The sequence below is a fragment of the Piliocolobus tephrosceles genome, unplaced genomic scaffold (assembly GCF_002776525.5).
Source record: "Piliocolobus tephrosceles isolate RC106 unplaced genomic scaffold, ASM277652v3 unscaffolded_19, whole genome shotgun sequence".
In the NCBI taxonomy this organism is placed as follows: Eukaryota; Metazoa; Chordata; class Mammalia; order Primates; family Cercopithecidae; genus Piliocolobus; species Piliocolobus tephrosceles.
This window is the reverse complement of record NW_022300975.1, coordinates 3,400,942-3,420,235: the sequence shown is the minus strand read 5'-3', so window position 1 is coordinate 3,420,235 and position 19,294 is coordinate 3,400,942. Positions and strand designations below refer to the sequence as shown.

The 19,294-nt window shown below is 37.9% G+C and overlaps 1 protein-coding gene across 11 annotated transcripts in view; it reads left to right on the top strand.

Moving 5' to 3' along the window:
* The window catches only part of LOC111542908 (HMG box transcription factor BBX), a 274,644-nt gene that overhangs the window by 215,295 nt on the left and 40,055 nt on the right, over positions 1-19,294 (top strand). For all 11 annotated transcript variants that reach the window (XM_023212567.2, XM_023212558.2, XM_023212549.2 and 8 more), the window contains one exon: positions 2,825-2,905. In XM_023212567.2, the coding sequence (XP_023068335.1) occupies positions 2,825-2,905 (81 nt within the window). The remainder of the gene's footprint in view (positions 1-2,824; positions 2,906-19,294) is intronic.

Here is a 19,294-nt window from a genome sequence, read left to right as displayed (position 1 = left end):
AAATTAACTTATTGGCAAGCCCTATCCAATTTGAGGAAAAGAAGAAGCATGCCCATGAACATCCTATGCAGTCTGGCCCACTAGTGCCGTCTACCTGTCAGCCTAGCAAACACACACTGCCCTCCAGAGCTGACCAGTCATTGGAAAACAGATGTTAACTACATTGTTCCTATCTGAAAGGATGTATATGTCTCTTAGGCAGAACAGCATGGGCAGGAGTAAACAGTGATGTAACAAATCATCGTTGTACTAGCTGTGCTTGAAATTGAAGCCATCAGCATAGATGAGAGAGGGCCCTAAGACAAAATACTAAGGAAAAACATTGAAGGGATTATTATGGAAAGAAGAGCCAGCAAAGAAGAACCACGAGGAGTGGCCTGAAACATACGAGGAAAGCAAGGACCCTGCAGTAAGGGAAGGGCAGGAAGGAGTTTTTCTAAAGAAAGACTAGCACTGTCAAATGCTGCAAAGAAATTAAGATAAGGACCAAGCCATGGAAATTAACATGTGCCCTGTTTTCCACGCTTCCTTCCCTCAAATTAAGAAGTTTTTGATTTAACTTTTAGAAATCATACCTCACACTGTGTAATGCCATACAAATGTTATTGTTAGGAGATTCTGGAAATATTGGACTACTAAAATATGTTGAACCTTCCCCCACACATGCCCTTTTGGGAATCAGGCTTCCAGCAACCTTGAGCATTTAAAATGCTTCCCTGTACCTGTAAGCAGGTGAAAATCCTCCCAGAGGCAATAAGGAAAACTGTTCTTACTAAACCGAAGGGGACCATTCTCAAGCCTCCTCTCTGACAGCTGTGCTTTAACTCAAGGGCAGGTAGTGCATCCATGCAGTCAGTCATTCATGAGCCTCTCAGTGTGCCATGCACTGCATTGGGCACAGGATATGTGGGAGTGACATACACAGGGAACGAAAACCAACAGCAGAGGGAGCCGGTGGAAGAAGCAGAAAAACAGCATGGGTGTGAAGTGCAGCGCTCCCCAGCTTGTGGTCCTTCAGTAATTCTTGAGCGTGTCATGGGATTATGCGACAAATTTAATGCTCTCCAAATTACTAAATTTAATAACTATCCACAGACACTGCTACTTTTAATTATCTTCCATTTCAGTGTGTAACTAATTTTTGGAATTGTACTAAAAAGGTATTTATGTTTCAGTGTTAAAGATAAATCATTATTAGTAATAATTGGGCCATTTATTTAGAGCATAACATCTCTTCAGCACTGCCCTACACTAGCATCCAACCTAATCTTCACAGCATAATTCCGGGCAGGTATTACTGTTCGTATTTTGAAGGTAAGGTAAATGAGGCTCAAAATCTTATTTGCTGAAGTCCACACAGCAGCAAGTAATGAAAGCTTGCCTGTGTGGCACAAAGGCCATATTCTTTGCGTTGATTCAAGGCACTGGCATTTATGTTCAGTCCTTCATTCCCTGAAGCACTGAGAGCCAGTGGTATTAATGTGTTTGTTTTCTCTTAGTCTCCTGATAAGGTGAGTAATTGAATTCAACATGTCTAGAAAAGGTAGAAGTAGCATTTATCAGTGAAAATTCGGCAAGAAGAAAATATTCCAAACTTCAGAAAGATTGAGCCCCATAAATTCATCTTCTAAAGAAAAAGTAAATGATAGAGATGAATAGAAAAGCGCTCTGTTAAAACTGATAGCGCCTACGAGGAACTTCCTTAAGCTAGGCCCTTTTTAGTGGCCTAGGTAGGCCATTATTAAATACATGCTTCTACAAAGACCTGTTATTCAGCAAGTATTCTAGGGAAAATCTCCTCTAGCACAAAGCACCCAGTGTCTCCGGGAGCTAACAACTTCATAGAATCACCTGTGGGATCTGTGGTCCCCTTTAAGGATATAGTCATAAGCAGGATTACCTACTAAATGGAAATGAGAAATAGCTTTGTTTTTAACTGAGAAAGAATTCAGAATCACAAAGAATCTAAAAGGTTAGACCATAGCTATCTACTCTTAGCAATGACAGAACTTCTCCAGGTAAAGATGCTTTGTAAATGTCTTTAAGAATGTATGTCCTTCTCAGCTCTTATCGAGGCTAGAAATTGAAAATGAAGTTTTTATTTAAAAAAATGAGAAAAGGCAGTGCTGTTCATTTTTGTCAATGCCCAGCCACTATTTAGCCAAATTTGCAGAAGATTATGTAGTTAATGTTAATGTCGTACATATGTTATATACTGCAATACAGCATAAGCCATTAACTGTACAACTCAGATTTGTGATCTTAATTATCAGTCTTTGCATGTACATTAGAGCATACTCTGAAAGCCAGGGTCAGTGTTTTATATAAAACTCTTAGGTTCCTAAGCTGCTGTCATATGGCCTTGCACATATATGTTGGATTCTAAACAAAATTTGTTGACTGACTTGATGCTGTCTTTCCACAGAGATCCCAAATATATTCCTCAAAAAAAAAAAAATTGTTTGGTAAATGCAAAATAACTCTAAATCTCTTTTATATTTGACTAGTTGTTAAGTTAGTACTTAAATAGAAATTGAAATACTTTTCTCACTTTAAGATTATAGAGTTAAATTTAAAGCCTGGAAGATCTAAGACAATATTCTTGCTATTAAACAGCCATACCTACTTTTGTTATTATTTTTGAGGTCATTTACTGAAAATGGTTCTCAAAATAATCATCCCAAATGTGACATGTTTTGTTATTTGTTACACGGGAGCAATGATACTCTCAAAAACTAAGAAAAATTCCTGAATGTGTATGAATGAGAAGCAAAGATTCTGGTATCACAACTAATATTCTCTATGTGGATTGTCTTTAATATAGATTTCTTCAAACACTTCGCAGTTGGGTGGTGCTGAGCCTGTAAAACGCTGTGGAAAGTCTGCACTCTTTCAACTGGCAGAGGCAAGTTCCTAAGAATATATAGAGATAGGATCTGCAGAGGTGGAAATCGCAAAATATTCTAACAGTGTTTCCTAAACTGCACCATCTCTCCTGTGACCATAAAACGAGTTACATCTAATTTTTAACAATGAGAGGGTTAACCTTTAATTTAGGAAAACTGAAATTTGCTACTAAGAGTCATTAAGCATTGGAAAAGGTTACCCGGCGATATTGCAAAATTTTTTTCACAGGTAGTATTTTAAAATAAGATTACTTCAATTGGCTATGGAAGTCCAGCCTGAACACAAAAGAATAGCTGTGGTTATTTTCCCCTTTTCTGATTCCCATAAACCATCTATAAATCTCCAGAATGCACGCGCTGCTTTTAAATCAGATGGTTGATGTTTGAATTTTTGTTTTCCTGGTGAAGAATTCATATGACATGTTCTAAAATCTGATTTTATGAGATGAATCAGTTGTACATTTGATGTGACATGTGTGTAAAATGTTACTTTTCCATTGGCAAAGTAAAGCTGGTGAGGAACAGAGCCCTTATTGGTGGGGGATGGATTGGGGAGGAAGACGCCAGAAGCACCTGTTGCTAGGGTGGGCAAGGCAGTGGCTTTCTCTGCCAGCCTGTGACTACCCTAACTCAAGGAAACATGCAGAAGAAATGTTTTCAGCACCTGGACATTCTAGTAGCAGTTTTCTCTGTTGGTAAGATAAATTAGGAGGTAGAAAGTAGATGACCAAAAATCTCATACTAGACTTTTTTTTCTTTTCTCTCATTTTTCTGGTTTCCTTTCAATGAGCTCCCTTTGAGTTCTTTTGTAAATTTTTTGTAGTTTATTTAACTTAATGGGATAACCAATCATATTCTAAAATTTCTAAATTTTATGGTAATTTGTATCATAAAAACTTATGCATTTAAAATATATAATATCTTTAAATTAAGTTTTTAAAGATTACCAGGTCCAAATTAGAAATATAAAAATACAAAGTCCTTAAAAAGTAAAATTAATAAACAATGGAACAAACTAACCCATTGTTGTCTGACACTACATTGACATGCTTCCTGTGTAGGACAAGTTCAGACCACAATAGAGGGCTACAAGTGACTGGGAAACTCTAAGGAAAACTAATGAAGACAGCAGGGAATAGTTCTAAAAAGAACTGCATGAGTCAGTGCAAAGTACTACTCCAGATACAGCCGAAACAGTGAAGATCTGACAAGAGAGTTCCTTTGGAGTTAGAGTTGTAAACAAATCCTAGTAAACAGACAGACTGTGAGGTCATGCATTTGTCTAGTAACTCTAAGACTGTATAGATTGTCAAGAGAATTTATTTGAACGAAGTGATTATTTTTCTTGAATAATATGGGTGTATGACCCGCTGCTTGTGCTGGTTATATAATTGCATGTGTATGTATGTGTGCATACATATATACAAAAATACATATGATTTCTTAAATATTAAACAGTACTAAAATGTAAAACCAACTTTCAATATGTGATATTTATCTTTAAACAGTTTTTTTTGGTTAAAAATTTGTGAACCTTTGGGGTACTTTGCTGCATGGGGGGCTGGTAAAGAGTGGATTCGTCTTCTCGTTTTCTTTCTTTGGCATAGCAGTCATAAAAAAAGGATTCCTTATTAAATCAGAACTCATTAAAAAGAACACTTTTCTAATTTGTAGGGATGCATCCCAAATATGAAACAGATGCTATGGTTTAACAGATGTTTGAATGTTGGTATCATAATTTAACGGGGTAAAATGACTGAAATAAGCCTATTCCAATTATAGCAAATCAGCTTACACTAAGACTGAGTTTCTTAGGACATTTGAGCAAAAATATATACTTTTAATAAAACAGAATCCCTAAAAAATAAGAAAACTTTCTTGCATTGTTATTTGCACTGAATCAGTGTGATGTCTTAATACTAATACAGTGTATTTTAGAATAACATTCTAAAGCCTTCTAGTTTCTAATTAAACTTAAATATATGCATAATGGATTAACCAGCATCTCCAAATAATCACCAGTAGATTTATGCTTTATTAATTTTTTTATTCCATGTGCATTTGATGTTCATTTTTCATTCACAAAATATAACATTTAATTATCTCTGAAGCATTTTAAGATAAATAAATATAAGAAGATATTGAAGATTTTTCCTATTGCCTAGAATTGGTGATGGTGTCTGCAATTTGAAGACACAACCTTAAATTCACACATTCTAAAGGGAAAGCCACCAAGAAACTACTTCCAGTTTGGGCCACACCCATCTCGGGATTTCTAAAGAGATAACCTAATACAACTATTATCTTATCTAACACTCCAGGAATTCCTCCTCTTATCCCCACTCCAATCTCAAGTCATCCTTTGATAGAGGGTTATCATAGGCTATCCACACATCTGGAATATTTTGCCTTTTCTCTGTGTCCCAGGGAGGAAAGGAGAGAAGTAATTCTCATTCTTTATCTATGTCCCATGTCAAGGGAAGTGAAGGCAGCTCCAAGAGAAGCACTGTTAAAGATTGAGGGAGGTACATGCAAAAGATTTCTTCTTCTTTGGCAAGAAATAAGAAATATTTTAAACACCAATTTATTGCTGGATCCTTTACCTATCTGACCAGGCAAAAAGAAAACCAAAGGAAGTTGGCAGCATGGAGAGACTCAGAATGGCCTACTGTACTCTTAGTTGGGCATTATAAAGATGTATGAGTTTCCCAAGGGTCAAGTGGATAAATAGAAAATAGATCCATGTGATCAGGCAAAAGACTGTTGGACAGTAACAGAGAAGGGTTGCATAAGTTAGGCCTGCGACAGTCTCTCACATCGGGGGAGAATATGGTAGAGATGCCTTTGCTCGGGACCCTCTGAGGTGTGCCTGCAAACAGGAGTGATACTCAACTGGTTTGCCTTCTTTATACTAAAGCACCAAGATGCTTCCTACTGTCAGGAAAAAGCCTGTAACCCAACCATCTAGTACCTTTCAGCACCTGGAGGGCACATCCCCTCTGATTAGGTGGTACCCCTGCCTGTTAAATGTTTTGAATATCACCCCTGCCTATGACATCCCGAGAATGCCATTGAGTCTTGCCTGCCTATGACATCCCGAGAATGCCATTGAGTCTTGTGTAGAGTTTGCAGAAACAAAGAAGAAAAGAACTAACTGCCCATAACCATGGGCAGTTAGTTGTACCTCACCCATTCTGTCTTCTATTCTCTAAATGAGAGGTGTTAGGCCTTGTGAAAGAAGGGCCAGGAACGAGCCCCAAACTAACTACTCATCTTTCCCTAACTCCATTCCTGTGGGTTGGAGTAAGAGGAGTGAATGAACAGTCCTTCCAAACATGGGGGTCGTTGCTTTCAAGAAATGTCTTCTCCTTAGTGAGAAGTAAGAAATATTTGGGGCATATATTTACTGCTGTGCCCTATACCTGTGTAAGCAGGCAAACAAGCAAACAAACAAACAAACAAAATTGGAGGAAATTGGCAGCAGGCACAGAGATACTTGGATTGGCCTGTACTCCCAGCTTTGGCATTGTAAAGACCCACTCCCTGTTTTCTCCCTTCCTGTTCTCCTGGAGCCAGGAGATTTCCTAGGGAAGGTCCTAATTCAGGTGTATGACTGGCATTTTAAACTGGGTAGACTTTTAATAGCTGAAAGTGACCTGAAAATTCTGGGATTTGTTCCAAATATTTTTAAGGGTTTTGTCTGAGGTCAGGGAATTGACAAAAATACAATGCTTTATGTTGGGACCTCCACGAAGTTCATACTGTTCAGTTTATTCGTCATTTAAGTTGTGCAGGTACTATAAGGTATTGTGTTTCCTTTCGTTTTGAAATTAATTAGGTCAGGTCATATAAAGAACAGCAAAGTATCCCCACTGGAGATCATTGTGTATTATAGTGGCTGTAGTTGGAGGACACTGAAGAGGGTCAGAGATAGCTGAACCTGTGTACATTTCAGCAAAGAAAAACTCTACCCTTGAAGATCTCTAGTACCAAAATTGTCTAATATAACAAGTAGAACAGCTTGTTCATTTATTCTCACAATAGTTATTGAGGGTATATTCTGTGCCAATAACAGAGGCGACTGAAGTTATCTGGATGTGTATATACACATATTTTTGGTGCAATGGGAACTAAAACTTGTAAACCTTCTAAGATCAGTGATATAGGAACACGGTACCTCCAAGTGCAGTTTTAGTGTTTTGGAGTGTGACTAGAGGCTGGAACATAAGCCTAAAAGATTGCTGTTCTGCTTCTCACTTTCCTGAAACCATTTTGAATGTTCTTTAAAATATATTATACATTTTTATAGCAGCTCTTTCTACAGATAAATTATGTTATCTAACCTAAGATGATAATGACTGACATTTATAATCTGCTGTGTGTTAGGCACTGAGTACTTTATATGTACTAATGTAATTCTCACAGCTGTCCTCTGAGGTAGCTACTATCATTCTTCTTTTACACATTAGGAAACCAAAAGGTATAGAAGTTATATAACTTGTTTAAGGTCACATGGACAGTAGGTGTTAGAGCCTAGATAAGGACCTGGGCAGTCTGTCTCCATAGCCTGCACTCTTAAACACTAGGCTGTTCTTGCGCCTTGTTTTAGATGAATAGAAAAGACTACAAGTTGCTTGTTATAGGAGTGTGCACATTATAAAAGTCTCTATGGAAGACAGCTTACTCCTACACATATATGTGTGGCTGAATAAGATGACAGATCGTCCAAGACTGCTGTCAAAGAAATGGAGCTCATATTTTCTTTTTAAAAACTGTCTGTGCTTTTGAAACTGCCAGGATGCATCTTACAACCTTAAATAAGTGTTTGTTTGGGAATGTACTTTGGAAGATACTATGGGAATTGTAGGAAATTATGGTATACAACTCCTGTCCTCAAGGAGCTTATTCTCTAGTTGTAGAGATATAACAATTTAAGGAATAAGAAATCATGCAAGTGATTTTAAAAGGAATCATTCAATGAAATGATGAAACTCCACTTGAGTGATGAGTGACACACAAAAATGAATGTGTGAAACTAGAGAAGGGAGAAAATATTAGCAGGCATGTTCTGGAGACCACGCACAGGGGAAAGAACAACAAAGATGGTTTTCAATGAAGGGCTTACTTAGGCAACACTAGAAGCTGAAACTAGCAGTCTCTGGGTGACATCCAACCTGCAGAGATCCTTTGTTTGGCCTATATTTTGTTGGCCTATATTGTATTTTACAGTTCAATTCATGGCTAATATTTGAAGATTAAAATTTCAAATAAATACAGATTTCTGACTTCTGAAAATTTAGAGGACCTGGAGACGTCAAGCTAGCCTCCCTCCGTGGGAACAATTGGTCAGAGTTGATTGGTGGTTGCCCTCTTAGATGCTTGTTCTCCAAATGACTGTCCTCTCTTTTCCCTGTTGAGCCCTGAGTCTGAGGCCAACAGTCATTGCCATTATCCACTTAAATTTACTCACCTCCCTCCTTTATACCTGACCACCGTATGTAGCGGGGATTGTTACTTACACATAATTAAATGGACAGCTGGGGAGATAAAACAAAGGGATTAAGGCAAGCACAGGAGAAAGGTAGATGGTAACAAGTCTATCAGATTGGCAGGAATAGAGGACTGTGTTTATGGAAGATGAAGGTAAAGTGTAGTTGTGAGTCAGAATTGGGAGAATGTTTAGTGCATAGCAAATAAATATGTACTTGAAAATAATGAGGAGCCATTGAAGATTTGGGATGGGGTTACACAGTGATAAAAGCAGCACTTAGAGAGATCTTCTTGGCAGCTATGTATGGAATGGGGTGGAAAGCCCCTGTGGACATCAGGGTATGAGAAGATAAGAAGCGGAATTGAGAGAGCTGACAGTGGGAATGGGAGGCAGAAAGAGATTCCAGGGGTATTCAAGTGAATTGTTTGAGTGAGTCAATGCGAGAGGCAAAGAAAAAGAAGAGTCAAAGACGACTCCAACACTGAACCTGAGTGTTTGACCTTGACCTTGTAGCCCTGCTTCAGGGAGGTTGGTTGGGTGCAAACAAAGAGTAAGCCCTGCTAGTAGAAAAGAAGAGCTGAAAGATGCTGAGGATAGGGGGAAGAGAAATTCAATAATAGAAGAGTGGAAAGAGAGAAGATTGCTAGCCAAGTAAATAGGAAGCAGAAACCTGCATTCCTGAGAGCACAGACGACAGAGACAGTCACCATAGATCCCTCCACTGTTCCCAGTTATTGGTAGTATTTGATCAATGTATGACTCCATTTAAGACTTCTGTTGTCTTCATATTATTGATGTGCATTGTCCATCCTATTGTAACCCCCTTAAAGCCCAGAACATCCCACCTAAGCTCCTCCTACACTATCATCATAGAAATGAATTCTAATACTTAAAATATATTTAAGGGGACCTTTGTGGTGGGTTTCTTTCCTTATCATTTTATACAAAGTTGTGAGTTGTTTTCAGAAAACTCCTGTTCTAATTCTTTTCGTCTCATCCCCAATTGCACTAGATTATTTTTGGAGGAACAGAAAGTATAGGAATGTACTTAATGACTGCCCTTAACCTCTTTGCGGCAGACTTTAGTAGATGGGCTTATGGAGCAAAGGCCACCTCCACCCTATTCAGAGTCTTCAGAAATAGTACCATTTCTGAGGAAATAGTGAGTAAAGAAAAATATTTCAATCGCCGTGTTACCTAGTCCAGTTGTTTCAGCAAACTACAAAACTGTTCAATACACCCAGATTTTAGTGTTGAGAGAAGCTTAGACCAGTGTTCTGTGACCAGTTATCTCTTATGATAAACGGAATTGAATTTTTTAGCAGCAATGCTATTCTCAGAAACCATCAACCAGTGTGTATTTCTCTGGCACAAGCATTCAGATTTTATTTAATTATGGGGGAAATGCTCATCCTGAAAAACACTGCTAAAATGCCATCCTAAGGTTATGTCTACACTGTTTTGGCAGATAATAAGCCAGTACAAAATGATTGTAAATATACCTTGGCTGCAAAACATTTGTTTTGTACTAAAAAGCAGAGATTTGGAAATGGAAACTTCTTGATTGGTGTCAGTAGGTCTGTTTTCACACTGCCTTGTTTTTAATCTAGCCAACTCCTTTATAATAGACAATGAAAGACAACATATAATTAAGAGCAAAATTATATGGTGCATTTTGGAACTACTTACCATTTCTTAGGACAGGTTGAGCATCTCTAATTTGAAAATTAAAAATCCAAAATGGTGTAGAATCCAAAACTTTGAGTTCTGACATGACCTCACAAGCAGCAAATTTCACACCTGACACCGTTGCTTTTTGATAGTTCAGTGTACACAAACTTTGTTCCATATACAGTTATTTCAAATACTCTATGAAATTACCTTCAGACTATTCATATACAGTGTATATGAAACATAAATGAATTTTGTGTTCAGACTTGGGTCCTATCCCTAAGATATCTCATTATGTATGTGCAAATATTTCACAATTCTAAACAGTCCAAAATCTGAGACACTTGTAATGCCAAGGTTTTCGCATAGGGGATACACAACCTCCACCAGTTCAATGGTTTCTGCTTCTGTGGTATTACTTTTTATCTAGTACACATAATTTGTTATTTTTCCACTGGTCATTTTATTAAATCTTTTAAAGCAGAACACATTAAAAAATGAATATCTTAACATCAGTAGAAAAGAATACATTTTAAAATACATCTGATTCAGAAAGATTAAAGCTTGATGCAGCCAAGGTTTCTTTTATCTTTAAAGCGAGTCCCCAATAACAAACTGAGCCTAAGGTATGGTTTTACCTGAACTAAAAGTGTGACAGTCCCCCTGAACCCAGGAACATAAAATATAATCCCTTTACTACACATTTTATCTCACCCCTTCAGGATTTCTATTGAAGTGTTTTCTTTTTAATCATTTTGAAGAAGAAAACTTTTTATTCATGGTCTAACATGCACATCCTCAGGAATCCTAGGTATTAACATACTGATTTTTGTTTTTCTCTTGGGAGTGAGTTCCATTTCTTCCAGCACATCACTGTCAGACCCTTTTGACTACACAGAACAGTGAGAAACCTCAGTATGGTTTTTATTGACAGAGATAAAATATTAGTGATTAATTTCACTGGTATTCTTGGGAGGTATAACTAAGGACAGTATGATTGCTGGGCTGGACCAAGCGATAGCATGGTCATAATTAGCATTGTTTTTGTTGTTGTTGTTGTTTGTTGTTGTTGCTATTTTTTGAGACGGAGTCTCGCTCTGTTGCCCAGGCTGGAGTGCAGTGGCACGATCTTGGCTCACTGCAACCTCTGCCTCCCGGATTCAAGCAATTCTCCTGCCTCAGCCTCCTGAGTAGCTAGGATTACAGGTGCACACCACCACACCCAGCCAATTTTGTATTTTCAGTAGAGACAGGGTTTCACTATGTTGGTCAGGCTGGTCTCGAACTCCTAACCTCAGGTGATCCACCCGCCTCAGCCTCCCAAAGTGCTGGGATTACAGGCGTGAGCCACCGCACCCAGCCAGCATTGTTTTTTGTAGACTTGTAAAGTAACTCTTCCCTTGTGTGAATCAGAATACATTTTAGATTCATAGATTACCTCAGAACTAATGAACCATCCTATTAAACACAATTATCTGTTGAATGCCTTCTTTTTGAAAGGTACTAGGGTATTCTTGAAGGAGAATACAAAGGTGAACAGAATACATTTTATGCCCACTGAGTTACAGTTATAAAAAAATAAAGTAGTACCTGAGGGAATAGATGATAGTTATCAAATATTTATGCCCATCATTTGATTTACAACGTTAACATTTTAACTTCTTTGAATGCAGTCACGGGAATTCCATCTCTGGAAAGTGTCCAGATAATTTTTCATTCTTACTTTTTAAAAAGGTTATTGTCCAATTTAAAATAATATTAGAAGAATACATTGTCATTTACTGAGGCATATACTGTTTCAATACCTGATTAATAACTCATCCTCTATTAAGGGCAGCTTGAGTAAATTAATAATAGCCATTAATTCTGTTTCCCAAAATGCAGCCTTATTCACTTGAGTTCACATTGATTTATGTTCTTGTATGTCTTCTGTGTGCTTGTATGTGTGCCCATCCATGCATACATTTGTCAGTCCCACTACAGTGTTGATGAGTGCATCCAAAAGTAGATGTAAGTGGATCTACTTGGACCCCAGAGTAGAACTGAGCTTTCTTACATGTTTCTTAGAGTTGCTTCTTGAAAAACAACTGATTTGAGGTCTTCCTGAATCTAATTTTGTTGTATATTTTCCCCCAATGATAGACTCATTCAACCCTAGAATGAACAGTTAGAGCAAAGCAGTCTACCAAAGACATGTCCTGCTATTAATGATACTAATATGAATATTACTGTTAAGCTAGTATTTATTCCGTATGGCATAAGGCCCCAGAGAGATGGTTATTACAATACATTATTTTAGCTCTGTACTAGGCACTATTTTAAGTACTGTTACATGTGCAGCTCATTGAACCTCACAATTTTCCCAAGGCAATAATTTTAGCATGCACATTTTATAGATTGAGAAACTGAGGCACAGAAAAATTTAGGGAAAATAGCTAATCAGTAGCAGAGCCTGTCTATAGTCCTAGACAGTCTGGCCCTGGCTACAGCATCCCTGCTTTTTGTGGGGGTTTGGGTGTGTGTGTGTGTGGGTGTGTGCATGTTTTCTTTTTTTCCTGAGATAGGGTCTTAACTGTGTTACTCACACTGGTCTGAAACTCCTGACCTCAAGCGATCCTCTTGCCTCAGCCTCCCAAAGCGTTGGGATCATAGGTGTGAGCTAACCTCACCTGGCCCATCCCTGCCTTTTGAAACTGCCTTCCAGTACATCACTGTCAGACTTTTTTGACTACACGAGACAGTGACCACCGATGGCTACCGACTGCCTTTCCTCAGCTCCTGTGTCCCCTGCTTCCACCTGAGTTCCTCCAGTAGGAGGCACTGGCTGGAGACTAGGGAATGGGAGGACGGGAGAGGCCAGGGATTTGCTTACATCCAAGAGTGATGCATCTTATAAATGTTACTACATTCGTATCTGTTCCCAGGTTTTGTTTATATCTTGTGGAAATGCCTAATATGCAGTGGAACAAATATCAAAAATAAAAATTATGAAATTTATTTGTAATGATTTTCATATTAATAGACAAGAAACTAAAGTGCTTAGAAGGAGATGCTTAAAAGGAGAATGATTTAGAAGGAAAATGCTTTAAAAAGTCAAATGTATACAAACATAAGGAAAAGTGAGTTTAAAAAAATTCAGATACTGAACATGCAAATAAGCACTAAAATGGAAAAAGGACCAAGGTCAATGAGAATGTCTGTCTCTCCGCACACATGTACACATACAATCTCAGTAAAAGAATGAGGAAGAGTTTTTCAAATTGTGATTATGCATAAACTCTAATGAATTTATTTGTAAAAGAATATAAATCTTGCTTGACAACCAAGGAGAAATACAAAAATACAAAAGTATGGGATTGACTAGTAAGAAAGAAGTTACTCTAAAATCCAGTATGAGGTAGGGCTTGACAAAAACAAACAAATCTTAAGACTATTTTTAGCTGTTGAGAGCTACATAAGAAATTGGCTTTGTCTGGATTAGAGAAAGTAAAGCCAACAAGAAACGAGAAGGTAAACTATATAATTATTGCTTTTGTCACCATTTGGTGGGGGGCAAGGAAAATTATAATCAAACCAAAACGTATAGGTAAAAAAAAAAAAAAGATGTGTATATTAAATCAAAGTTAGAAAAAGCTAGAATATGATTCCTCAAGGATCTAGAACCAGAAATACCATTTGACCCAGCAATCCCATTACTGGGTATATACCCAAAGGATTATAAATCATTCTGCTATAAAGACACGTGCACACGTATGTTTATTGCAGCACTGTTCACAATAGCAAAGACTTGGAACCAACTCAATTGCCCATCAGTGATAGACTGGATAAAGAAAATGTGGCACATATACACCATGGAATACTAGGCAGCCGTAAAAAAGAATGAGTTCATGTCCTTTGCAGGGACATGGATGAAGCTGGAAACCATCATTCTCAGCAAACTAACACAGGAACAGAAAACCAAACACTGTATGTTCTCACTCATTAATGGGAATTGAACAGTGAGAACACATAGACACAGGGAGGGGAGCATCACACACTGGGACCTGTCACAGGGTAGGGGGCTAGGGGAGGGATAGCATTAGGAGAAATACCTAATGTAGATGACAGATTGATATTGCAGCAAACCACCATGGCACGTGTATACCTATGTAACAAACCTGCACATTTTGCATATGTATTCCAGAACTTAAAGTATAATAATATATATATTATTAATATATTATTTATTTTATATATTATTTTTATTTATATATTATTTATATATATAAAACATATTATATATAAATAATATATATATACACACACACACACACACACACATCCCAGAGTCAACAGGGAACTGATAAAGAGGCATCAGGGTAAGGCAAAGGCAGCTTCTCTTCCATGGATGTGGAGATACATATATCCACTTTTAAAAAAGGAGGAAAAGCTAGAATACAGTACACATGGTCTAGTATATTAATTCAGGTTTCTGACAATGGAAAAAACAAATTGTAGGATACCACAAGACCTTGCAAATTGGGTTTCAGTCTCACTTTTGGTAATCTTTGACAAGTTGTGTGAAATAGGAGAGCTCTATAGGAACAAAAAGGGGAAAAGTTCACTGTAATTTTTAAAAATAATAAGCCTGATTTCTAAAATACAGACTCTTAACCTTTGAAAATTATTTTAATTGGAAATTCATTCTAATCATGTTTGAATCCACAGAAAAGAAGATGAAAACAGAGAATTATCAAAGTTTCTCTGAAAAGGGCCATTGTCAAATGTGCCAGAGTCTCTTTGCCCTGCCCACTGCCTTTTGCCCCACGTGACTGCTGACTGCCTTTCCTTGGCTCTAGGCCCCCTGCTTCTACGCAGGTTCTGCTAATGGGAAACACTGGCAGGAGACTGGGAGATGGGAAGCAGGGAGAGGCCAGGGTCAACAGGGAACTGGTAAAGAGGCATCAGAGTAAGGCAAAGGCAGCTTCTCTTCCATGTTCCAGTGCTCTCCAGATAGGTGCGCCATGCTTCCATCTTCCACTGGGTTTCAGTGTCACTCTTTCCCCATTGCTTCTTCTGTGGCTTTCTGCTGTCCCTAACCCCTGTGTTGCCTCACCACCTCCTGTTTGGGTGTCTCAGTTCTTCGTGGCCTGTGTAACTAACCTAATCCCTGCCTTAAATTCCCACTGCTAGTTATGCTTTAGGTTGCTTCCATTTGCCTAATTAGACCCTGACTGGTACAAAAGCCAGCCTCATTTTCTATTTGGTGTAGTTACGGTTGGTCATAAAATTGAGTAAGAGAATGCTGTTGGCATGCCGTATCCAGATTTTAGCAAGACTTTTGGACAGATAGTGTTACAATGTTTTGTGAACAAAATGGGAGGATTTTCAACTGGATGAGAAAAAAATATTCTTAGATTGCTGAAGTTTATTAACGTTCAGATCATCTTCATGAAAGGGCTCTAGAAGTTTGGCAGAAGGCCCTGTCCTTACCCATGTTTTGCTCAACGTTATTACCAAAGATTTGGACAAAGACATGAAAAGCAGCTTTATTTAATGTGTGTATAGTACAAAGATGGAAGATAACTTAATTCACATTTTGAAGAGATAAACGTAATAAGAAAAAGTGGAAAGTCTTGCATCTAAGTGCAAAACATAAATTATAAAAATACAGAATAAAAGAGACCAAGTTTACCAGCCTATTATGTGAAATCCAGGATTTTACATGACCATAAACCCAACACAAGCCAGATGTGTGACCTATTTTTAAAAAAATTAATCTCTGGGTCCCATTAAAAGAGCATTCCTATAAACTGACAAATAGTTACCCCTTCTAATCTAGTATAGGCTAGGAACATAATCTTAGACAGATATTGTTAAGTTGAAGTAGCCAGCCAAACGCAGTGGCACATGCCTGTGCTTCCAGCACTTTAGGAGGCTGAGGCAGGAGGATCGCTTGAGGCCAGGAGTTGGAGAGCGTCCTAGGCAACAGAGCAAGACCCCTATTCTCTACAGGGGGAAAAAAAAAAAAAGTCGGCCATAGTGGCATGAACCTGTAGTCCTAACTACTCGGGAGGCTGAAATGTGAGGATCACTTGAACCCTGGAGGTCGAGGCTACCATGAGCTATAATCATGCCATTGCACTCCAGTCTACCTAATAGAGCAAGACACTGTCATTCATAGATAGATAGATAGATACATACATACATACATACATACATACATACATACATAGCTAGCTGTCTGATAGATAGAAAAAATTTTGAAGTATCCATTTTCCCCAACCTTTGTAAAGCTTTGTATCATTTACAAGTTGTGTTTGCATATACATTTCTTCACTTTTGCCTCACAACAGCCCAATGTAGGATATACTGTTACCCCATTTCTCAGCCTCTGTTTCCTCGTAGGTCTTCAAGTCTAAGTTATATAGCTTACTGTTGTGGCTTTAAGCAAACTAGGATGCTTGGTCATAAGCCCAGCCTCTTTCAATAAAACCCATCTCATTTCAGGACACCTACTGCATCTAGGTAAGAGGGACCCAATTTTGAAGTGTGGAAGCATTTACATGTGATGAGCTGTTAAGGGAAATGGGAAGAGACTTCCGGGAACATAAAGTCTGTCTTCAAGTATCGTATCTGTGCTATGAGCAAGAGTGAATTCATGTGGCTTCAGGGAACAGAACTGAGGCTGATTGATTTTTGCTCAATATTTTAAAAATTCCAGCAGAACTGTTGTCTGATAGAGTGATATGCTCACTGTCTTTGTGCAAAAGTTGGTTAACTAATTCTCAGGAATACTGTAGTAAAATGAATTCCTGCATTGGGTAGGTTAAAGGAGAAAACCTAGAGTGACGTCCAACTCTGAGAGTCTGATTGGGTTTTCGGTTAATGAGTAGATTTGCGATTTGTAGTTTTAATTCAGAGTTATTTGATTTACATTTATAGTTTCACTTCTAGCAATATAATTGTTTTTCCTATAATTTAGGATTAACATACTCTGTTTGTGAAAAAATTCTTAAGAGCCTGAAATGAGGAAGTAAAGCATGACTAGTGTTCGGTGTAATTACCTACACAAGAAATATTGTGCTATTTCCCAGAATACATCCCCAGAGTGAATGTCTGTATTTGTTCCATTTAATTCCTAGCTGTAGAATCCTATCGGGGTGATGAGAGAATCATTTTGAAATATATTGAAGCCTAGAATAGAGTTTGCAAAGTATTATTAAGTTTGCTAAGATGAACCTGTGCAAATGCAAACTGTCAGCATACCACTAAAAACTAGTGCCTATATGGTGAAGGTTCCTGAAGTGACCTATTAAAAGCCACCAGAGTGACAGTGGTGGAAAAAACATAAAATGTACCTTGAGAATGCCTTTCTAGCCTTCTCTCCAGAACTAGTATAATTTCTCTCCCCCAACATGGGATAGGTATTCATGAAGGGCTATAGTAGTTGAGAAAGGAAAATAAATATTATTTCAAAATTGATATAAAAGCAGTACATTCTCCCATAAGAGTAAAACATGCAGGGAATATTAAAGGTTTCAGTGATTCAGAATTAAGATAACATTTTGCTTTGAGCTTATTTCTGGTTATGTTTAATAAAGAGAAGTTCATAGTCTTCATAGCCACTTGCTGAGGTCTAAAGGTTAGCTTACCTGAGTTCCTGAGAAAGACAGCCCTGTTGTGAATCCTTAATATTTCATGTCTTCCCTGTGAATGATCTGAAGGGCTGTGTGCTCTTGTCATGTTCATTTTTTTAATTGCAGTGTCTGCCTCTCCCCACCCTTTCTTTAATTTCTTCCCAGACTTACTAATCATAACATAATTCTCACAGGAAGATTGGTGATGCATTGAAAATACTAAGAGAAAAATGAGGTAAAAGAGCATCTGGTATTTAATTCAATGTATTATCCATCTAAAAATGAATTTTACAGATGGTAATGATCTCTGACAACTTGCCATTTAATAAAATGATGGTTTTTAAAAACAAATCAGTTTCCTACTCATGTGCTTGATTTTGCATTGACTCAGCAACCCCCAATACTCTTTCCCTTCTAAGTTGCTAATACAAAGTAGATAAAATAAGTTATGACTGAGACTTCCTTGCTGCCTTTGACCAAATCAGCATCATCAATCTCATATAAGTTCCTCAAAGGCAGACAGACATGACCTTACTGATTTTCGTATCATTAGTGTCCTTCATGAGGGCTGGCGTTTTGGGAGCCTTGCAGTTAAGTGTGTATAAATGAAAACCCAGGCACTGAAAACAAGTTTTTCAATAAGCTTAAATTTCCCCTTTTAAAAAATAGCTCTATATTAAAGTTTCAAGGTATCTGGGAGCCAGAGAGGAAAATGGCAACTTTCCCCTTGAATGTTCTGTACATGAAATTTGGGGAGTTTTGATGAGGAATATAAAAACTTAACCAAATTGGGGCCAGATGTGTTTTGGTATTCAGAATCTTTCAGATTTTAGAAAAATTACACAGTAGATACATATTACACTTAAGTAACTTCTCCAGTGCATGTTCCAATGCATCACTATTCCAATACCAAAAAGGTATGAATGGTCACAGTAAGTGAAATAAACTGTTTAAGACTATAAAGTTTCAGGTTGGTTCAGGTCAGAATTTGCAGCCAATTGAGTTCACATCAGATCAAATTTGCCAGCAAATGACTTAAGAAAACAAAAACAAAAGTTTGTTCTCAGAGCTTTTGTGACTTCAGAGTTGTCTATCAGCATTTGTGGACCTATAATGTTTTGTTCATTAATCAAAACCTTCTATAATTGTTTAGCAATTCATCATATCATTTCTAATTTCAAGTGGACAGGTAGAAATTATTTCTGTTTTCCTCATTTCCCTTGGAAAAAAAGAAAAGGCCAACATCTGAACAGAGTTTGGGGATTATTAAATACAGGTTGAGCATTCTTCATCTGAAAATCCAAACTCCAAAATACTGCCAAAATCCGAAACTTTTTGTGCACCAACAAGAGGCTCAAAGAAAATGCTCATTGGAGCATTTTGCATTTCTGATTTTTGGTTTAAGAATTCTCAACTGGGCCGGGCGCGGTGGCTCAAGCCTGTAATCCCAGCACTTTGGGAGGCCGAGACGGGCGGATCACGAGGTCAGGAGATCGAGACCATCCTGGCTAACACGGTGAAACCCCGTCTCTACTAAAAAATACAAAAAACTAGCCGGGCGAGGTGGCAGGCGCCTGTAGTCCCAGCTACTCGGGAGGCTGAGACAG